Genomic DNA, 20,525 nt, shown 5'->3' on the forward strand with positions numbered 1-20,525 from the left:
AGCGCCCTGCCGCCATCTTAGTGACGGGCAGCGCCCCCGGGAGCGCTGCCGCCTGCCCGGCCGGCCGGTGTCTGATCCCGGCAAGCCCGGCCCGGCGGCGGCGGAAGCGGCGGCAGCGCCACGGCGAGTCCTTGCGCGGGCGGACGGGCGGGCAGCGCCGGCGGGGAGCGGGGCCGCGTCGGGTCCGGCCGGACACGGGGGACCCGTTCCCTGCAGTGCTCCTGCGAACGGGATTCGGCTGCTTCTGCCCCGGGAGAGAGCGTGGGTTTGGTGTTACATGATGGGGAACTGAGGAGGGGCGACTTCTCCAAACTTTCCCAGTGTTCTGTCCTTCAGCGTTTGGACGTGCGCGGTTGCTGCTCCCTTTCCCCGCATAGTTTCATTGGAGTTATTTGGGCCGCCCGGAATGTTCAGGTTGAAATGTGGGCGCCAGTTGTTAACAGACAAAGTTTTACTTATTCTCATTTGATTTACCTAGTGAATCTGTCACATTTCTTTGGAAGAGGAAGTTTACGCTATGTCTGTTTCCTCTGTATGTATGTATATTTACACCTGCTGTTTATGTATATTTCACACGCACAGTGTAAATGATCGGCGGTTCGGGATTTTCAGAAATTTCACAAATGTTTCAGAATTTTTCACGAAATGAAGGCTAGGATGTGCTGCGCTGGACTGCAGAATCTTCTCCAAGGGCTGAGCTTCAGTGCCAAGTACTACTCTAAGCATAACTCTCCTCAAACAGTGTGTCTTTTCAGTAAAATTGCTCCAAAAGAGTGCCACATCCTGGGCTGTTCAAAAAGCACATGCACCCACAGGACTGCACCACCTGGAAGCATCCTGCCGTGCAGATTCTTTTCCTGCAAGGTATGCTGTTAAATACAGGCCTAATACCAGCAACCACCTTGGCACATCTGATAAGGGATCTAGTCATACTTTTTAAATGTTGAAGAAATATGTATTTCCACCAGAATTTTAAGCAGAGGAATAAAGTCCAGGATATCAGTTACATTCAAGGGCATGTACCATTGTTCAGCTTTCCTATGCTGTTTTGACATAAAGCTGCATTTTGGTTGATTTTCCAGCTATTGTACTTTTGAAAAAATTGGTATCTTCCAGACTTAGGTAAAGTGTCAGGAGAAAACTGCAGGGAGAGATCAGCTAGTGTAGAGGCAAAGTGTCCAAACTGATTATACCAGATTGTGACCTGTCTCAAAAAACACTTGACTTTCCTGTGCTGACCAGTAAGGTCATGGTTTCCATCATATTAAAATAGAGCACTCTCAGTTCTCAGCAATTATATGTTTTATGTTCATAGGGAGTTTGGTTACTGGAGCAGATGGTTTCCCTTCAGAGTCAACTTGAAACATTCACATTTGGTTCTTACATGTTTCTGAAGACAAACTAGGAACAAACCAACGTTCCTTAATGGAAAGTGGGGACAGGCTGCTTTTTAAGCTTAGACACATTCAAATCATACATTGAATGTTATAAAATGCTACTTTGTGTGGTCTGTGTAGTATTAGGTAGTGTAATATAAGTTGTGAAGCTTACTGCTTCATCAAGTGAGATTTCAGAGCATGCAAGAGGAAGTGGCATTGTTCTAGCAGTTTTAACACACTTTTAACATTTTTTACAATAGAGGACAGCTTTGTTGGCAGTGAGGTAGCAGTAATCATCTCACATTTCATGGAAAACCAGATCCTTAAAATTATTCCTGATAAAATTCTTGTGGAACCCATATCAGTTCACTTCATTCTGCATCTTATGAATATATTAACACTTCTGAGGAGGTGGAGCAAAACCTGAATGAGCTGCTGGGACTCTGAGGTACAGGGACAGAGGTGTGGATGCTGTTGTCTAGGAAAGGAAACGAGAAATTACACTCAAAAGACAAGACATTATGAAAGAAAGCTGTGAAGAAGGAAAAATAATAGAATTCCATAAAAAGTAAAACCTAGTTCTAGAACAGGAACAAACGTATTTACTTCTAATCAATTAAGAGCATATATTAATAGTGCCCTAAATTTTGGAGAGAAGACCTCGATGTGTCGAGTAAAACACGTTTCACAGTGCCTCCCCAAAGATCAGGAAGAGTTAAAATAAAACACATACCAACTACTGTTTATTTTTGGGTTTTTTTTACTGTCATATACTTTTGTAATTACACAAAGGTGATTTTGGGCCTGTGGCTCAGGGGATATCACCTCAGTATATTCAGATTGGTGTGCAGAGTGCTGGCTTATAGCCATTGTTGTCTTTCCTTACTTAGCAGGAAGGAACAAAAGTCCTTTCCAAAAGGAAGCAAAATACATCCATGGTAACTTCAGAACTTTTGCACAAGAGCCTTCTGAAATCAGAGCAAAAAAACTGGAATAACATTTCACCAAGATACAAAGCTATGACAAAGAGGATCAGAGAAAAACTGGAAGAATTGCACAACATGTATACACTCAATTCAAGAAGCCCAAGGGTAAGTGGCAAACAATACAAACATTTCCCATCACTGAATACAATAAAAGACAGTGAAGCTGTTCCTGCTATAAAATGCTGGTTTACTCTTTTTTTTTACAGTAGAAATTTTGAATATTTTAATAGTTGTGCATAGTAACAGTTTGTGTTTAGAACAGCTTATACTTGTTATGACAGTGAATTTACCTTAATTTCTCCATAGGCAAAAGCAAGTAAAGATAATCATCTGACTTTTGGATAAAGAATACACAACATTGTCAGTTGCAAGAGCAGTTGCAGGTGATCTGAACCTTCTGTGAAATTTAGAGCAGGTAGAGGTAGTTAAGTACCCTAACTGAAAAAAACCTTTCTGATGTGTGCAATTCCTTCTTCAGTATGGAATATATGTTCTGTCATTTGTTACACTTCTGCTGTACAGAAAAAATACTATGTAGGGATTCAAAGGAAATAGTATGCCGGACTTGAAATACTTTTCTTTGTATTGAACAGATAAGGTTTGGAGAAAATGTGTACTTTGAAGAGAATGGCTGCATATTTCTTGCAAAAGCAGATGATGGTAAGGGATTCTCTTCCTAATAGGTAGGATTCTTTAAAAAGGTATATATGTATCACTTAGTGTTCTTTTCTTGCATTAATGCTTAATTTGTCTGTTTCTTAACTAAAAATACTTCTATACAATTCTGTACTAGAGTAATAATTTTAGAATCCTGCATCTGAAAATGTGAGGTAAAGAGAGTTAGAGAATAGTATATATATTGATACTAAGGCAAGTTGCTGGAGAGAAAAGAGATGACACTTCTTTGCAGAGCCCTAACTTAACATTTTGAAGAAAGGAAAAAACATCCATGCTTTTTTATTTCTAAAAGGAGATGAAAGAACTTTAAATTTTATTTATTAAAAACAACCACACTTTAGCTATCTCTGAGCTTTAAAATTCAATAGGTTTAGCAGAAGCCAAGATCTACACTTTTGAAATATTTTTAATAATAACTACAGGACTTTTTTTCTTGGAACTGTAATTTTTTGTTTATTTTTATAAAGTGCATTTGCAGATATCTTGCAAGACAGGTATTTGTTGAATGTTTGTGAATATTGCAGACAGATTTGTTAAATACAGACATTAAAAATCACCATTCATTTTGACAGTGTTTTAATTACAGGATTTTTTGCTATCTCTTTTTCCTATGTAATAGGTGAGGGAAATGCTAAGATTTTATTCAGTATTGAAGATCTTGGCTTTTCTGATGCCTTTATTCAACGGATCAGAATTTCACCCGATCAGAGATACATGGCCATCAGCTTAAAAAGTGAAAATTCTGAAGAGGCAACCTGCATTATTATGAAACTTGGTAATCTTCCTGTAGTGGAAAAAGTAATTCCAAGTGTATTTAGCTTTGGTAAGTCATTTATAAATATCCTGTCGATCACACAAGCTTTCAGCATAACATCTTTTTTTAGTTTAAAGATAATAATTTATTTTTTTTATATGAAGGCAACATTTAATCCTTATAAATGTTGAATTTTTTCTTATGGTTTCTTTAATGCTGCATGGTTACAGGCTGTCTGATATGGATGAAAGGGACTGCTTCCTGAATACAAGTTGTCCTTCATTGCAAAAGCATTTATACACATTACAACAGTCATAATTTTTTCCATTGAATCCAATATGCTATATTCAAAATATAGTCATGTGACAGTTTGTCATATAAAGATGGTTTTGAGGGATGTTCTAGTTGGTAAACCCTTGCAGATACAACTGAAGTCACTGGTCACTGTAAACAGTTAGCTTTGTTTGAAAAGTGTGGAAGTACTACCTACTAGTGAGTATGGGCTGGAATTTCAACTGGAATCCACAATGTGGGTCACACTGCAGAGCCCAGAGAAGTCAGCCAGGCCTTGAATCAATTCCTTCAGAATAGATTACAGAGCTTTACATTGCTGTTAAAAGAAGCAGAGGTAAATGGAAGTAAATGGGAAAACATTCTTTTTTTATAGTCTGTTAAAGAATATAGCAATAAGAGTATAATAGTATGTATACAGTGTTCCACATCTTGTACTTTGGATTATATTGCTAGATGTCATCAAGTATATCTAGTGCAGTAAGCAATTTGCCTGGGCAGAGCAAAAAAAATAAAATTCCATGTAAAACTTCCTTGTTAAAAAAAATGAGGAGTAGCAAGAATTTAGTGTTGTGTTTCCACACTGAAGATTATAATACCTGTTGAAAAATAAACGTGCAAATTTGCCAATGACATTTTACAACATACTTGGTTTGAACATCTATCTAGGTTGATCCAGAAGAACCAGTACAGTTAAGAGACCAACATCCTGTTGCCTAGATAGGTGTGACAGGTAATAAGAGTACAAAAGATGACTCTCAGAATGGTAAATTCTGTAAAAGGTAAAGGTAAGGCAAGGTGTGTAAAAGTAACCTGTAAAGGTAAGTCAGGTGTGAGTGAGGTACAGCAGTAGTGCAATGAAGCAAAGAGGTGCCTCAATCATGAGCAAAAGTATTAGGTCTTAAAACCATTTGCAAAGTTTATGAGTTTGTATTGAGTGATATAAAATAGCAGGGAGACAGACAAAAGCTCCTGAAAATTTACACCTTGATTTTTCTGTAGGCTAGGCTATAGAAAAGTCTAGACTTGCCCTCCAAAGGCTTGTCTTCATAGTGAGTCCTCAGCCACCTGTGCACTTTGGAGCCACCTTGCTGTTCAGAAAGCAAAGTGTTTGTGTTATTTGGTGTTATGAATTCCTCGGGGTTTGTACTGAAAATCAGTATTTATGCATAGGACACATACAGCAGCTTTTAAAAGCATGTGTGTTAAACATCGTTCTGTTGGCTGTAGGAGCAGCAGAGATGGCAGGAATGTGGCTGGATCAGGCAGAATAACTTCAGAATAACAAGGGCCCTGTATTTATGCCTTTCTATGTTGGTGAACACATACACAAGCATAGAAAAGTGGAGAATTTTTATCTCAGCAGTACCCATGGGGCACATGCATCATCTCTTTTCTCTAAATGGCTTGTGTGCAGTCACATGCAGCAGTGCAGAGCTTATGATGTCTTTATTGTCTTGCTGACTCCATGTAAACCAGTTTTTCTCTGCTGTTCTAAACAGCCACGTTTCCTATTTTCCTGTTATTTTCCTGGGACCTCCAGAACCCACACAGAGTCAACAGCTTCCTATTACTGGGCCCTGCAATATTGACCTCGGCTTTTTTTTGCTTTTTTTTCAATGCATTATGAGATTCTTGTTCTGTGGTATTCAGAGAAAATATGGAAAAACCTTTTGGCTCTTACCTCAGTCCCCACAGGATGCACAAGTGCTGTCCTCAGTTCCACGCCACCTGCAACCCACCTTTTGCAGCACTGGGTCCAGTGTCCATGGAAGTCCCATCTTCTCTCAGTAATATCATCTTCTCTCTGAATTTGATATGCATTTTTCTTTTTTTTCCAGAATGGGCTGCAAATGATGTTCTGTATTACACAGCTCAGAAGAACCTTAAATGCCAGAATGTATTCATGACCACTTTCACTTACCAGAAACTAACTAAGTTAGTTTATACAGAACAAGATGCAAGGTAATACATACCGAAAATATAACAAGTCCTTTACATATTTTAAATTATTTTGTATGTAAAATATAGCTGGTTTGGAAAACAAAGTGTTCTATATTATATTTCAAATAGTGAAATGCATTTTTGTGTTCTACGGTCAGTAGTGCCTTATACAGCCTGAGAATGTGCTCTGTTCTCCTTTTGATATGTGATCAACAGAGATTAAACTTTCCTCTCTTACCTCATGAGTTCAGCTGAGTTTATAAATGTCAAGGTCACTCTCAGGTCAGGGTGTCCTTTAATGAATGTGTGACAGTTTCATACAGGGTAAATCAGACCGTGGATTTCATTTTGTTTTCTTTGCTATTGATGTCTGATACATCTTTTAAAAAAAATACATAAGTTCAGGCTAATCCTTGCTCTGGGTAATGGATGAGCAAAATCATTACAACATTCCAAGAGACAGAACTATTGTTGACTGAATACCCTCTCAATAACCTTTCTTTAAGCAGTGGTTTAGGAAGACAAGAAGGCTCTTTGCTAAATTGAGCATAGAACTAGCTTTTCAGTATTGTAGCACATGGTATATTTATACAGCCTTGCATAAATATTTGTGATTATTCTTAATTCAAGTTACATATTCAGTAAAGAAATGCCTATTATACTTTCATCAGAAAAAAAAAAAGAAAACAAAAAAAAATCTGCAATGGAGATGGAATAAATAAGATCTTATTTTTCCAGCTGCATTTGATGCATCGTTTTGGAAAATCAAGTTGCACTGACCTGGCACTTCCCCACAGGGAAACTGTTGGCATAATTCTGAAGGTCACAGTCATTACAGTAGATCTACTAGAAACTTACTCTAAAGGTTCATGTGCTATTGCAGCTCATAGCTGAACTCCTTCATCGGAGATGGCAAGACATTCTTTTGTATTGCCATTGAGCACTTCTGTTCTGTATCTCACCAGCTCTTCTAGTTGCAATCAAACCTTTTTTTAGAAGCTGAAAATTTCTTTTTTTTTTAAAGCTATAATGATTTTTAAAAAAGTAATATCAAGGTCATAGTCCTTGGGGAGAAGTGTAATATGCATTTCAGCTCACCCTTTTAGAGGCAGGATCAAGAGAGCTGAACTCTTGGAACCTCTACTGAATGCAGTGCCACATTCTTGCCAATTCATGGGTATTAGGCAGGAGGCTGATTTTTCTTGCAGACTTTAGCTCTCCCCCTCTGCGCCTGTCCTAAAGATGTCAAGAGGGTGCAATTAGAAAAAACAATAGTACCAAAAAAATTTGAGATCCTCCACCTGCAAATAATTAAAGGCACTGAAAACACTATCTAAAGCATCCTTTTCTTCACCAGTCAAATGCTCTGAATCCTAGAGAGATCATCATTGCAGCCATTCATCTGATGTGTGTGATGCAGATTATGGTACTCAACCCTACATTTTCTTGATGGAATCTGGATCCTGGTGTTGGACAGTTTTGCTTTTAGAGACATCCAGTCAAAATGGCAAAGAGACTGTTCTGATCCAAGATGTGACATTTCTGTTAATTCAGATGACTCACAGAAATTTGAATCTGAATTTCAGCCTGAACTTTTCTACTATTAGCATCCAGGCACTGTTTATCACTCTGCTTTCTGTTTCTAGATTTCAGACAGATTTAAATCCAGTATGTAGTTTCTAGTTTCTTAGTTCCAAAACCAGTGCCTAGTTTCATATTACTCCAACACTGTCCACCTTGCCTCATATAAGCCTCTGTGCCTTTTTTTCTTTCTAAACAGTACTTTTTCTCATATTTGCTTCAGACAGTTAGGTCAGTAGCACATAGACATTTTATGAATTTATTTTTTAATAGCTCTTTTGTTATTGCTGTTCCCACATGATGTCATTTATTATTTAAACTATCCATTACCACTTTTTTAAAATTTTAAATAGGGTTACAAGCCCAATAAAACATTTTGATTGAATTTTAAAGCCTGTATGCGTAAACCAGCTTCCAGTCTAGCTCAATGATACAAAAACCTGGATTTAGCTGGACAACAACTAAACTGCTTTCCTTTCAGATTTCAGGTTTCACACACAAGATTGAAGGGTTTTAAATCCCAGTGTAAATCCAGCAGAATTGGGTCTGGGAGCCAAGTAGCCTGAAATTTCTCCAGTCTGCTTACAGAAATGTTTTTTCTTACCTTGCAGATGGAAGCCCATGATTCTGAAACAACTGATGTATTTTAAAGTACTGATAAAATTTAAGATTTTATTTTCTTTTTTTTTTCCAATGATTCCCTACAGATTCTTTGTAGACCTTTATTGCACAAAAGACAGGCGTTTTCTCACTATCAACAGCAACAGCAAGACAACCTCAGAAGTTTGGCTGGTTGACTGCAGACATCCCTTTGAGTCACCTGCTCTTGTACAAGCACGAACCACGGGGCTCATGTACCACGTTGAGCACAGGAAGGACCAGTTGTACATTCTTACTACATATGGAGAACCTGCAGAATATAAGGCAATTTTGACTGATAATTGCATTCATAGGATTAATTTAGATGCCTATTGCAGGTCATATAGAAATAGTAAGGTTGGCTTTTAATGCTGTTCATCGCAGCTTACTGAAATAAATTAAGAGAGAGAGCTGCATGGATTAAAAAGACTGATAGTGCTGCATGGAGTGTCACCTGTAGGAGGCCAGTTTTATCCTAACTCCTTTGACAGCATCAAGAAATGACTGTGCTTCAACAGTCTTTTCCCCTGTACCAAAATTTAAGTTGGTGATCTCAGTTTGTGTAATCAAACACACCTACAACTGTGCTGGCCATACTGAAAGCACTTATTGTATCACAGTCTTCTGTAGAGTACTCTTTGAGACTTTGTCTTCTCCAAATGTTACTGTATTGTTCTTCCATTTTGCCTAAGTAAAGGGAGATTAAAAATCTCCGGTTTTAGACAGGCAAACACCCCAAATACAAATAAGTATTTTTTGCAAGAAAAATGTGTGAGATCACCTATAAGTCTGTACCTCTCATTTGTAACTCTTAGTACATTTTAGTAATACAAGGTTTTTGGTTTTGTTTTTTTTATAGTTGATGAAGGCACCAGTAGCTTCCAGAGGCAAGGAGAACTGGCAGTTAGTTTATGCACTGGAAAGGAAAACCAAGCTAGTAGACTTTGAGATGTTCAGTGATGACTGTATTATGTTCCTGAAGAACGCTGGTCATCTTCACTTAAATGTGATTTCCTTTGTTTCACACTCAGTTCAGTCGATAAAGGTACGTTTTAGCTTGGTTTAAGCAGCATAATATTTTTCCAGCTTTTTTTTTTTTTTGGCATAACATCCTGAAAGCAAAGATAAATTCCAAAAGCAAAAAGCGGTTTGGAAACTATTAATACTGGCAATTTCATCGTTATGACTAATTGTATTACCTGTGGCTGTTCTTCAGGATTTGATGTGGTGGCTTATTGCAGTATTTAGAAAGTTAAAGAGTAGCTATCCTGTGAGCCACTTCTTTCTTCAACAGATTACAGTCAAGCTCTTCACAATACAGCTGATTTCTAATGTAGGACTTAGTTCCCTAAATGCTCTACTGAGTTTTACTGAGCCTTTTTTTGCCTACACTCCTTGGTGTAAGCAAGGCCCCTCCCACAGGAGAAAGAAATCGGAAATCATACTTGTTCAGAAAACAAGTATGGACCCATAATACATAAACAAGCTGTCCCATAATAAATGGGAATTGTTGATACTGCAGTACAATTGGTGCAAAGGATTTGCTTCCATTCTCTAGTTATTAAATACCTGCTTAATTCTCTAGTTATTAAATACCTGATTAAAAACAAAGTGACTTAAGGCAAATCCAATTTCTGAAGACCATTCAGGTGAAATATTTAATTGATTTGTTTACCTGAAGAATAACAGTCTGAGCAACTCACAAGTTTATTGCAACAAGCTGCCAATGCTGCTCTCTATAAAACTGCTACAGAAAAAGGTTTTTGACAAAGTACACTGTATGGTCTCCAAAATCTTCAATTTTTTAAAATAGCCGTAGTTTATTTATTCAGAAAGGGCCTGCAGTTACTCAGGAGAACTTGGACTTCTGCTGCCTTTTCAGAAGCCTCTAGCAACCTAACCCAAGTAAGTAATGGTCTGGCAGAGGGTTTGGCTATGTCCCTGCTGCTCTCAAAGAATGAATCTTGATTTCTTTCATTTTTAGCAGAGTTAAAAACCTTAAATATAATAACAGTAAGTATCTGAGGGTGAATGTGCCAGGAAAAGGTTTTGTTCTTCACAATGGCTGGCACTAGGAACAAAGTTAAGAGGCAGGGGTTTTCAGTGGCTTAGCATTACTGAGCTAACTCACAGTAAAAGCATAATAGCTGACATGGACTTGGCTGTATAACGTGTTGAAGTAGAACTGGAAATGCCAGGAAAAATAGGATCTAAAAAATAAAACTGATGCACAATCATTTCAAATGTTTTCTTTTTAAAAGTCTGCACTAATACCCATTTTAAACTGAATTTGAATTTATTTTTTGTTTTTAATTAATTGTCCAACTTTATCCAATGGTTTTGGGAGAAAAGTTCACCAGTCTTTCACTTCTTGACTATTTTGTTATTGGATTTAAATGAAATACAGATTGTGCTACATACAAACTAAGACAATTAGTTAATATCCAAAGTCTTTTACTCTGAAGGACATATGAAGCAAAATTTGCAGAAGCAGTGTAAGGGTCTCACTTGAAATGCCATGTTTTCTCAGCTACCTACGTGGGCCTGTGAATTTGAATTGGAATCTCATCCTGAACATACCACCAGCACCTGCTATTTTCAGCTCTCCTCCCCAGTACACCCCCCTAAGCGTTTTGCATATTCATTTAAAGAAAATAATCTCATTGAGCAAGCTGTGCAAGAGGTACCAATTATTACGAATTGTCACACTACACGTTTACTAGCTAAAAGCAAGGTAAGATTTTTCAGTCTTTTTCCCATTCCTTTTATTCTTTCCTTCCTCCCCACCCATTTAAAGAAAGTGCATTTGGCAGGGAACAGAGATTAAAAAATGTAAAGAGCAGTTGGTGCTATAGTTATTAAACAGTGGGTGTTTTCTTCAGTGCTACAGAGAAGAACAAGAAATAGTCGTGATTTTTTTTTTCCATTAACCTGGGTATTCCACAGGAGATAACAGCACACGATGAGTCAAGAAGCTTAGTATAAGTGAGAATTGCTAGTTGATGTAATGGTATTGTGCTCCACATGATAAGTGAAAAAGGTGCCAGCTGTTGAAAAGAACACCCCACAACCAGCTGCACAGTGCAGATCAGGAAAGGAAAGTTTTAACAGCCTCAGTTTAAAAATTTGCAGATGTTAATAAAGAGTTTGTACTGTGGTAAGTGGTAAACTCTATTGCTAATAACATGTATTCTTGGTGTTAAAGGGGGAAGGAAGACTTGGGTGCTTTGGTATTTTAAAAACTCCTCAGGTGTTGCACTTAAATGAATTTATACTCTGCATCTGTAAGCCCACACAGCAGAGGTTCAGTCTCAGGCTTTATTTTTCAAGAGTGCTTTGTACACTCTAAGTGAAAAAAAATTACTGTAATCAAAAAAACACATTTTAAAATAAATAATTGAAGTTTTCATTGCCATGTGTCATTGAGATTTCTGCAATGTCCCTTATTGTAAAACTACTCCTTCTTTTCCAGGATGAAACTTTGGTGCCAATTACAGTTTTTCATAATAAGAATTCTAAAGAACTACACAGGAGACCACTTCTAGTTCATGTATATGGAGCTTATGGCATAGATTTGAACATGAGCTTTAAAGAAGAGAAGCTGATGTTAATTGAAGAGGGTTGGATATTAGCATATTGCCATGTTAGGTAAGTCAAATATAAAATGGAAATAAGATTTTATTTTGCAGGATACACAGGTACTTGCTCATGTACAACAGAAGATGCACCAATTTTTTTTTTTTTCTGTGTGTACCTCTACCCAATTATTCATATTTTCTTAGATTTTTTTTATTTAGGTAGTTTTTAAATTTACCTCAGGGAAAACAACACAAAAGCACACTACATTTTAGTTTTCCTAAATCTACATGATGGCTGTATGTACCTTTTAATCTTTTCAAGTCTCATTACTTCTTGTCTCATCTTTGCTCAAGAAAAAATTTGGTGAGATGCTGAAATTGCCATGACATGTTATCTCCCTCTCCTTCTGAGAGCATTGTGTGCTAATGCTCGGTCTGTGTCTTCTGAAAGCCATTTACATTCCACAGCAACAACTCAGCATTTAACCTGCAGCCCTTATTCTTTTATTGGCTAAATCATCTGTCTCCAGTTTAGCTACAAATCTACCAGTTTTATCAAACTGCAGTGCACAACAGGCTTCAAATTTTTTTCAGTAGCTAAGGAAGATAACAAAAGAACCACTTCAGAGAGGGGAGGCAAGGGGAGGAATGAGTAATTGTTGGAAATACCAGTCCCAAAACAAATTCAGCAAATATATTCAGTCTGCTGTACTCAGTGGCAAGCATTGTGCTGTTCTTCCTCACACCCCACTAAGAATCTTAAGATGCAGGTCAGTCCTACATGAAGATGGATTTGTCATCCAAAGATGGCAAGCTAATCAAATAATCCATTTTAAACTTGAAACCAGAAAAAAAAACTTCAGGTGGCTTAGAACCAAAATTGTGGTTGCATAGAAAGAGGCATAAATTATTTTTATAATTCTATACTACAAAACATAACATTTCAAGTAGCATTTGAAATTCACAGATTAGGGGGGGAGAAAAAACCCAAACCCAACTTTCTAACAGTCTCAGAATTTAAGCTAAGTGGAAGACAAATCCTGAGAGTCTGGTGTGGAGCTCAGAAATACTATTCTACTGTTTTTAATCAGTAATAGTGTTAGTAATGGAAGTATTGGAAATATTTTTGTAGTTTGCTGTATACAAAGATAATGTTATCTGATTTTGTATTGCCTACAATGAAAATGTCATTTCCTAAAGTGTTGCTTTTCCTGTGGATTCCAGGACACAAGCACATGTGCCATTCTACAGTTAGTATTTTCACCAGTCATCATGACTGGATTTATTTTACCTTCATGTTTTCTCTTTTAGCCATAAAGAAGGGTAAAGGCAAAAGCAGAGAAGAGTTAATTGGGAAAGCAAACTGTGATGTGCCACTCTGTGGCTGCTGCTGTTCTTTGGTTATCTGAAGCTATGTCATGTAATGTTTTCTGAAGAGACTCCAACTTGAATTGCATTAAATTTCAGGGGTGGAGGAGAGCAGGGCCTTAGCTGGCACAGAGATGGATGTCAGCATAACAAACTCAAAGGTCTCCACGACCTCAGGGCTTGCATCAGGCTGCTGCACCAAGAGGGATTTTCTCAGCCCAAGCACACTGCCCTGGCAGCTGCCAGTGCGGGGGGAGTTCTGGCTGGAGCCCTGTGCAACGCTGACCCAGCCCTGCTTAGAGCTGTGGTGTTACAGGTGAGCTGCTGCAGACCTTGTACAGTCATAACATTGTACTGTGTTATCTGTGCTGTTGTACCACTTTCAGAATTGGAAACATTCCAGTTCAAAGCTCACTCTCCTCCTTTGTTTGAGAACGTCTTGACGCAGATATTCAAGGTCCTCTGTCCTATTTGCCAACTTTTTTTTGTTTTAATGACTTCCAAGGCTCCTTTCGTAGATGTTCTAAATACAATGATGAAAACTCATCTCCCACTGACAATTGAGGAACAAGAAGAATGGGGAAATCCATTAGAAGATGAAAAGTGTATGAAGTATATCAAAAGCTATTGCCCATACCAGAATATTAAGCCACAGGTAAAACTATGTTTTCTGTGCAGAATACTTCAGGCATAAAGTGTAGTGGTTTATAAGAAAACCAGAAGTAGATCACTGAAAATTTTAGAAAACCTCCAATATAAATTATTTCAGTAATAATCTTAACAATGGCTGGGGTCACAAGTGACTACTGAAATTAACCCAATGCCTTCTCTAAAGGATATAAATTTCCAAACTTGCTTTTGTTTTAGGACTTTCAGGAAGTAATAGATTATTGTGTAGCAAGTCTCAATATGCAAAATGCCTTCTTTTGTGGGAGTTTTGACATTCTCCTGTGCTTTGCTGGCTTTTTTGCAGACACAGGAGGAAGGAGGTTTCCACTGGAGGTATTTTCCACTGATGGAAACTACCTCCACCTGAGGTACTTTCCAGTGGAGGTGGGGTTATTTTCTACTGATTTAATACCTTTGAAGAGGTATTCAAACAAACAAACACTGAAAGGGAAGAGGACCTATAGCTTTGACATTGTCATCTCAAGGGAAATCTCTTTTATGACGGTGTGTTAGCTGTGTTGTGCAGCTTCATTAAGTAAAATTCTTGCTATTTAAAAACCAACTTCTTGGCAGAAAGATTGCAAAAATAAACTTCAACTATTGTTCTAAGGCAAACTATTCCATGATTATTACTCCCTTTTTTTCTTTTTTTGCAATCATCACCAAGCAGACAGGCATCAGGCCTTTACCAGTGGAAGAGGATGTTTTTGTGACCTTTTGCAAGTAGATTATGCCCAACTGTGAAGTCATTTTTCAAACCAAAATACTTTTTGCAGTTAGAGTGATAAAACTCTTAGAAAACATTAAGTAATTATGAAATAGATGAGTTCTTAAATAAACCCTAACAAGTTGTGTAATAAGAGAAAAATGTGCTACTGTTCGAGAAAGACCAGTTGTCAAGTGTTTGACTGGTTTTGGTTTTTGATCTCAGTGCTATCCATCAGTTTTTATCACGGCGTATGAAAATGATGAACGGGTACCACTGACAGGAATTTTACAGTATGTTCAGAAACTCAGGAAGGCTGCACTAGATCATGCCAGCAGAACAAGTAAGAAAGGTAAGGATAAGAATATCACAGATAAGTGGAGTTAACCAAAATTTAATAGTCATGTAAATTATAGATCACAGAGATTGACTCCTCCTTAAATGAATTCAAACACAATCCCATATCACCAGCTCCACAGCAGACTCAGAACACTCTCTGAGATGCAAAACCAAAGACTGGAAGCCTGTTGGGGGCTCACTCTTTCCCAGGCCTCCACATGGGGCAGTTGTTGGATAGTGCAGAGTGAACCCACACTGTCACTCCATCTGCTGACAGGGCCAGGCTGCAGTTCTCAGCAACCCTTGGAGAAAAATCTTACTTTTGCTGCTATACAAAAACCTATTTTTCTCACTTTGTTAAGCTGCAGATCCTTAGTCCAAGCTAGAGTGACAACAAGGCCAAGGCACGGGTGCTTTTATACCTGAAACTTACCCTAGCTTTGGGAGTTTCCAGCAAAAGGTACATTCAAGATTGACAAATTTCTTGTACCATCCAGTCTGGGGAGAGGCTTTTACCTTCATTACCAGAAGAGATCTTGGATAACCTTTTCTACATTTCATGATGCCCTGTCTCTGAGCAGCACAACTGCAGTGGTTGAGAAACTGCAGCCAGTGCTGCAGTTGCTGTTGTGCTCTTTGTGCAGGAAGAAAGGAGCATGTCTTTCCAAAAATACTCAGAGAGAACAACACACTAAATAGGTTAATATTTTCCAGATATGCAGTTATTAGAAATACAAATAATTCATTCAGAAAGCCCCTCTACAATTCTCTTTTTCTTAAGGAATAATAGAAATTCTGTCAGGACAAGAAGGAGAACTAACTATCCTTAAACAATTCACATACCCACTTAATTTTTTCCTTGTCCATTCAATGTAAAGTGATCATCAGCTTCATTGTTCCAGGAAATTGGATTCCTAATATCATCCTAGATGTCCAGGCAAATGGCAGTCATTGTGATTCATCCTGGGAGCACTCACTGAATGAGGTATGGTCCCTTTACTGCACAGCTCCATAACATGGTGCAGGGGATATTCCCCCTCAAGGAATACGTCAGCCTCAGTAGTTGGGCAGACATTGAATGTATGGTTAAACTATAAAGAAAAACTGATAGAGCAACTGCTGATTTTACATATATATATGTAATTTTAAAACCCAGCAATCTTTATATATAATTGTATCTATTTTTAAACATATATATACTTTTACAGATATAAAAAAGAGTGACAGAGTCAGATTATTGAAATAGCCTTAAAATAGTGTTCAATTCCCACTGTAATGTGCTAGGAGATTTGAATGAAAGGTTCCAAGTTGTGCAAAACATCATTCCAGCAGGAAGAGTCTTGCTCTGTAGAGTATTAAGTGCTTGAAACTGTCATAGTATTTACTCCTATCTTCCTCATTGTGTAAAACATACATGATGGGCTGGATCTTTACATTTTGAAATGCATGATCTGTGCTATCAAAGCTATTACAGTTAGCTTTCAAGAATGTGCACTTTTTACAAGCATGCTTGTTAAAAGCAAAATGTTGCCGAGACCAAACATATTTTTACTGATGTCTCAGACTGTCACAGTTGGATACTAATTTTATTACTCTTAATTTTAACAAATCCTAGAAAATGTTAATTTGGTGGTGGTGGCAGTTATTCCCAAGAGGAATTCTTTTAGGAAAAGCTCCATGCTGTCTTGGGACAAGGTATTTCTAAGCATTGTATAGAAAAGGAAGATTACTAGAATAGCTGCACAAGAGCCTGAATGTTGAGAGTGCAAAGAACTTTACTTTGTAATAAAATATTTTCATTATTTTAGGTTGCAAGACACCTTGCTTTTCTGAACAGAGAACTTGAGGAAGTGTGCCATCCCCAACATCACAGCAAATCCTGCAAATAACTCCTAGACACACTGACCACCTGAGAAACTTAGGGTCAGATTTGGATTTGTATGGAAAGCAAGAGATCTGTCTCCAGAGGATCTCTCTTCTTAGATCCCTGCTTTATGGGCACAAGCACACAGAGCTGGGTGTGGCACTGCCTTACAAAAATGCAGACCAAGAACTGGAATTCTGCCCTGCCAGGCTGTGCAGAAGCAGCTGCCAGCAGAAATGAGTTTGTGCAGCAGCTCTGTTCACGTGAGCCAGCAGAGCAGCAGCACACAGAGCCCCACAGGAGAGCCACAGGCTCTGGGCACAGCCCTCCTGTCCAGGGCAGAGCTCACACGAGGCAGCAGAACTCCTCCAAAGCATCTGGCATTCGAGTCTCACTGCTTCCAGGACTAATCCCCATACACAGGGGATGGGGGTTGCTGCCCTCTCTCTGCACAGCAGCCATGCTGCACTGATCATGTGGTGGGACTAAGCAAACTGCAAAGAAAAGCACTCTCAAGAACAGGAATTTTAGCAGAACTCTGATCTGAATACATTAAAAATCTTTCAGTTCCCTTACCTAGCATGGTAATCTTAAGAAGGAGGTGCCAAATCCCTCAGGAGGACAATATCAATGTGTCAGAAGATGCCAGAGTATTTCCAGAGGGTAAAACTAAAGCAGCCTAATTCATGGCTTAGCTGCCCTCTGAGCAAGGCACAAGTCTGCTGGGCCTTGCTTGTTGAAAGGGATGTGTGGTGCACACCCAGGGCTACATCAACCTCTGCAGGTGCAAACCAGAGCACCTGTGCTCACATTCAGTAGGGTTGGTTCCGCTGCTTCCTCTGAACTAAAGTACACACCCCTCACCTCAGCCTTAGGGCAGGAAGAGAAATGAGAGAATGCAAACATATTCTAACTCAGCGAGGAAGGGGGGAATCAACTGGAAATGCAGTTAGGAGTGTGGAATTAGATATTAGCTACATTTTGTTCTTTTTCTTACTAACTTTGAGGATAATCAGAGTCACTAGATTTGAGAGAAGAGGTGAAACATCACAACAGTATACACCAGTCCTGCTTGTGTTCCCCTGTTTTAACAAATATAAGGCTATCCCTTTGGAATAATTTTTACAAATCTGCAGACTTCTAAAGAGTTACAGTGAACTGCCACAGGCTTGGGATTCCACAGGAGCACTTGGACACCAGCAACCTCCAGGGTCAGCAGGCAGAAAGCAGCCATTCTCTCTCCTCCCAAAAACACATGCTTAAACAGGACAGTTTTTAGAACAGGTTTACTTTTCTTTTCCACACATCCTAAGAGGGAGTTGATACCATTATTTTTCCTTTTCATCACAAATACAGATAGGAGACAATTATGTATCTGATTTTTCAGGACATTTATTTTGTATACAAATAACATTCTAAAAGCTGAAGAAAATGGAGCATTTTTAGCATTTCCCTGAAGCTAGTATCTTCTAAATTAATATGAAAGCACAGGTATTCTACTCCTCTACTTAACAGTTCACGTAGAGTAAATTGAGGGCCTTGGAATAACAAGCTTTTTCTGCCACAAAACACTTCCCTTGAAAAGCTTCCATAGTATGAACAGGCTTTGCTGTTTTATATTGTAGGACCAGGCCTTCTCCCATTTCAGTTTTAATTAGTTTGGTATTGACCACTTTGCCAGCATTGCTAAAATGAGTACTGAGTCTCACTACAGCTTCGGAGGGAAGGTTAGGGACTCTGGCCTGCAGGTCTGTTGTTGCCTTCTGGCCGAAGTTGAGCACCATCATGAAGACTCTGTCCATCCCATCCAGCTCCCTGACGTACACGAACACGTCACTATCATTCCAGACGTGGCACATCCACCCTCGGTTCAAGGGCAGCTCCTCGTTCCGCAGCACAGTCAGGGCTCTGTACAAACCCAGGCTTGAGTTGGACCAGGCGCTCTGGACCTGCAAGAGTCAGCACCAGAGGGTCAGCTCTTGGTCTGAGGGAGGAAACAGCTCCCTTCTCACACCCACCCAGGCTGCTGGGAATTCCGTGCTGACAATTACCCCTCTTCAAATCTGTCTGCAAATGCCACTGAAAGTCTGCTTCTTCTGTGCACTTCTTGGCACGTGTGGAGTGGCAGTCACGGAGTTTATTAAGCATAACATTTCCCCAGCACTAAAGCGATTGCTTCCTCCCCCAGCTTCCTTTCAGTACTGTTGATTCAGGAGAAAGCCACAGCCATTCAGAGCTTGACACTGAATCTTTTTCATTGAGTCCAGTCTACTGCAGTCACTGGGTTTATTTCACATTTTCTATTTCTGCTATCATAGATTTTTTTTCTGCCTTCAATTTTGGGCAGCACTGTAGGTCAGCAAAATCTGTTTGATTCACTGCTCTACTTACGTTAGAGTCAGTCTGTGTCAAGTTCTTGTTACAAAACCGGTGCTTTCTATAGCAATAGAAATGGGGGAAAAGAGACCAGTTTTCAATTTATCATCAAAAGGATTAAAAGGATGTTAAAGAGCCAAATTGCAGCATCAACATCATAATTGTAGTTACTCTGCTTAAATGAATGTAGATGAAGTAGGCTCCTTGTTGTGCAAGGATTTTCTTTTCTAATAAAACTGGTGAGGATTCAGTGCCTTTTTTTTGCCGTGACTTTGTTCCTGCTACCAATGCTCGCTACTAAAAGGAAGCCAGAGCAAAATAGATACATTAAAATATTTTGAGACCATTAGTTTTTTACACATGTAGATACCTACCTCCACATTTACACTTTGGTAGTCAGAGTTAACAGGTAACCAGCTGCTGTTGCCTTCAGTAAAACCAGCATTAGCTTTTCCATCCCACTGCATGGGGGATTTCTCTGGGAGGGTTGCCTAGAAAATAGAAGGGATGATTAGCATAATAAAAATTATTCTTTGAATATCATGTTCTCACCTCTCCCAAATTATCTCCCTTTCAGTATTGCTGTCTTTGGTTTAAGTTAAAAATAATGAGGATGTAATTGTGGTCCAAATCTAAGGAGAAAATGAACCAAGACAGTTCCTGAAATGGAAGGGAGGGGATCATCTCAGATACAGCATTGCTGGGTAAAACGTGGAATTCCCGAATGACTCTTACTAGAGTTGTCATCCTTTGCAACAGATGGTTGGATAAAAGTTTACTGATGACAGCCAAGATATTCTGATAAATATCTAGACATGCAGAGAGTGAATATGTGAGGTAATGAGTCCTTAGAAGAGATGTCATTAAAATAACAGTAAACAACAAGTAATTGCTGTTCAGTGACTGTTATTTTCTAAGTATTGCACTTTTCACCCCAGAACTCTTCAAGCTTACATTTGCAAGGGGTACAATTTTGACAGGACTGTTTGTGTTAGAAAGGTAAAATTATTATTTCCAAGTGCAAAACTATTGAAAACTGGCTTTTAGCTGATTAAAAAGTGTCGATGTAGAAAAAGTCTGAAGTTCTCATTTTGAAGAATTCAGAAAAATTCTGAAAAAGCTTCCTCATTGTTACTGAAGAGCTGCCAAAAGATCTGACACTTAAATTTAATGATATAAGAGGGCATAAAATATTTTGCACATACTTTGAGTGTTTGTTTTCCATGAAAACTGTTTTTCATATAAAGGACACTTTTCAATACAATCTGTCAGAGCAGCAGCCTAACAAAAGAAATTGTCACTTTGCTTTGTGACATTATAAATAATGGGTTTCTCCTTTTTAGCATATTCTGAAAAGCAGGGAAAAAAATCCT

General features: G+C 38.6%; 2 protein-coding genes across 4 annotated transcripts in view; one reads left to right on the forward strand and one right to left on the reverse strand.

Annotated features, from left to right (window-relative positions):
• On the forward strand, positions 1 to 19,402 carry PREPL (prolyl endopeptidase like). Of its 2 annotated transcripts, none has more exons than XM_064708961.1 (14): positions 1 to 864; positions 2,270 to 2,470; positions 2,959 to 3,025; positions 3,663 to 3,866; positions 5,930 to 6,053; positions 8,321 to 8,537; positions 9,112 to 9,297; positions 10,783 to 10,986; positions 11,725 to 11,900; positions 13,298 to 13,514; positions 13,704 to 13,853; positions 14,799 to 14,925; positions 15,815 to 15,897; positions 16,721 to 19,402. In XM_064708961.1, exons 1-14 carry the CDS (start codon positions 646 to 648, stop codon positions 16,799 to 16,801), a joined length of 2,256 nt encoding a protein of 751 aa, XP_064565031.1. In that variant the 5' UTR covers positions 1 to 645; the 3' UTR covers positions 16,802 to 19,402. The 2 variants fall into 2 exon arrangements, with proteins under 2 accessions (XP_064565031.1, XP_064565032.1); XM_064708962.1 differs by having other exon boundaries at positions 2,273 to 2,470.
• Positions 18,285 to 20,525, reverse strand: part of SLC3A1 (solute carrier family 3 member 1) — a 19,716-nt gene continuing 17,475 nt past the window's right edge. For both annotated transcript variants that reach the window (XM_064708964.1, XM_064708965.1), the window contains 2 exons: positions 19,527 to 19,643; positions 18,285 to 18,725 (listed from right to left, as the gene is read on the reverse strand). In XM_064708964.1, coding sequence (XP_064565034.1) covers positions 18,285 to 18,725; positions 19,527 to 19,643 — 558 coding nt within the window. The remainder of the gene's footprint in view (positions 18,726 to 19,526; positions 19,644 to 20,525) is intronic.

This window comes from Zonotrichia leucophrys, chromosome 3 (assembly GCF_028769735.1).
Source record: "Zonotrichia leucophrys gambelii isolate GWCS_2022_RI chromosome 3, RI_Zleu_2.0, whole genome shotgun sequence".
Classification (NCBI taxonomy): Eukaryota; Metazoa; Chordata; class Aves; order Passeriformes; family Passerellidae; genus Zonotrichia; species Zonotrichia leucophrys.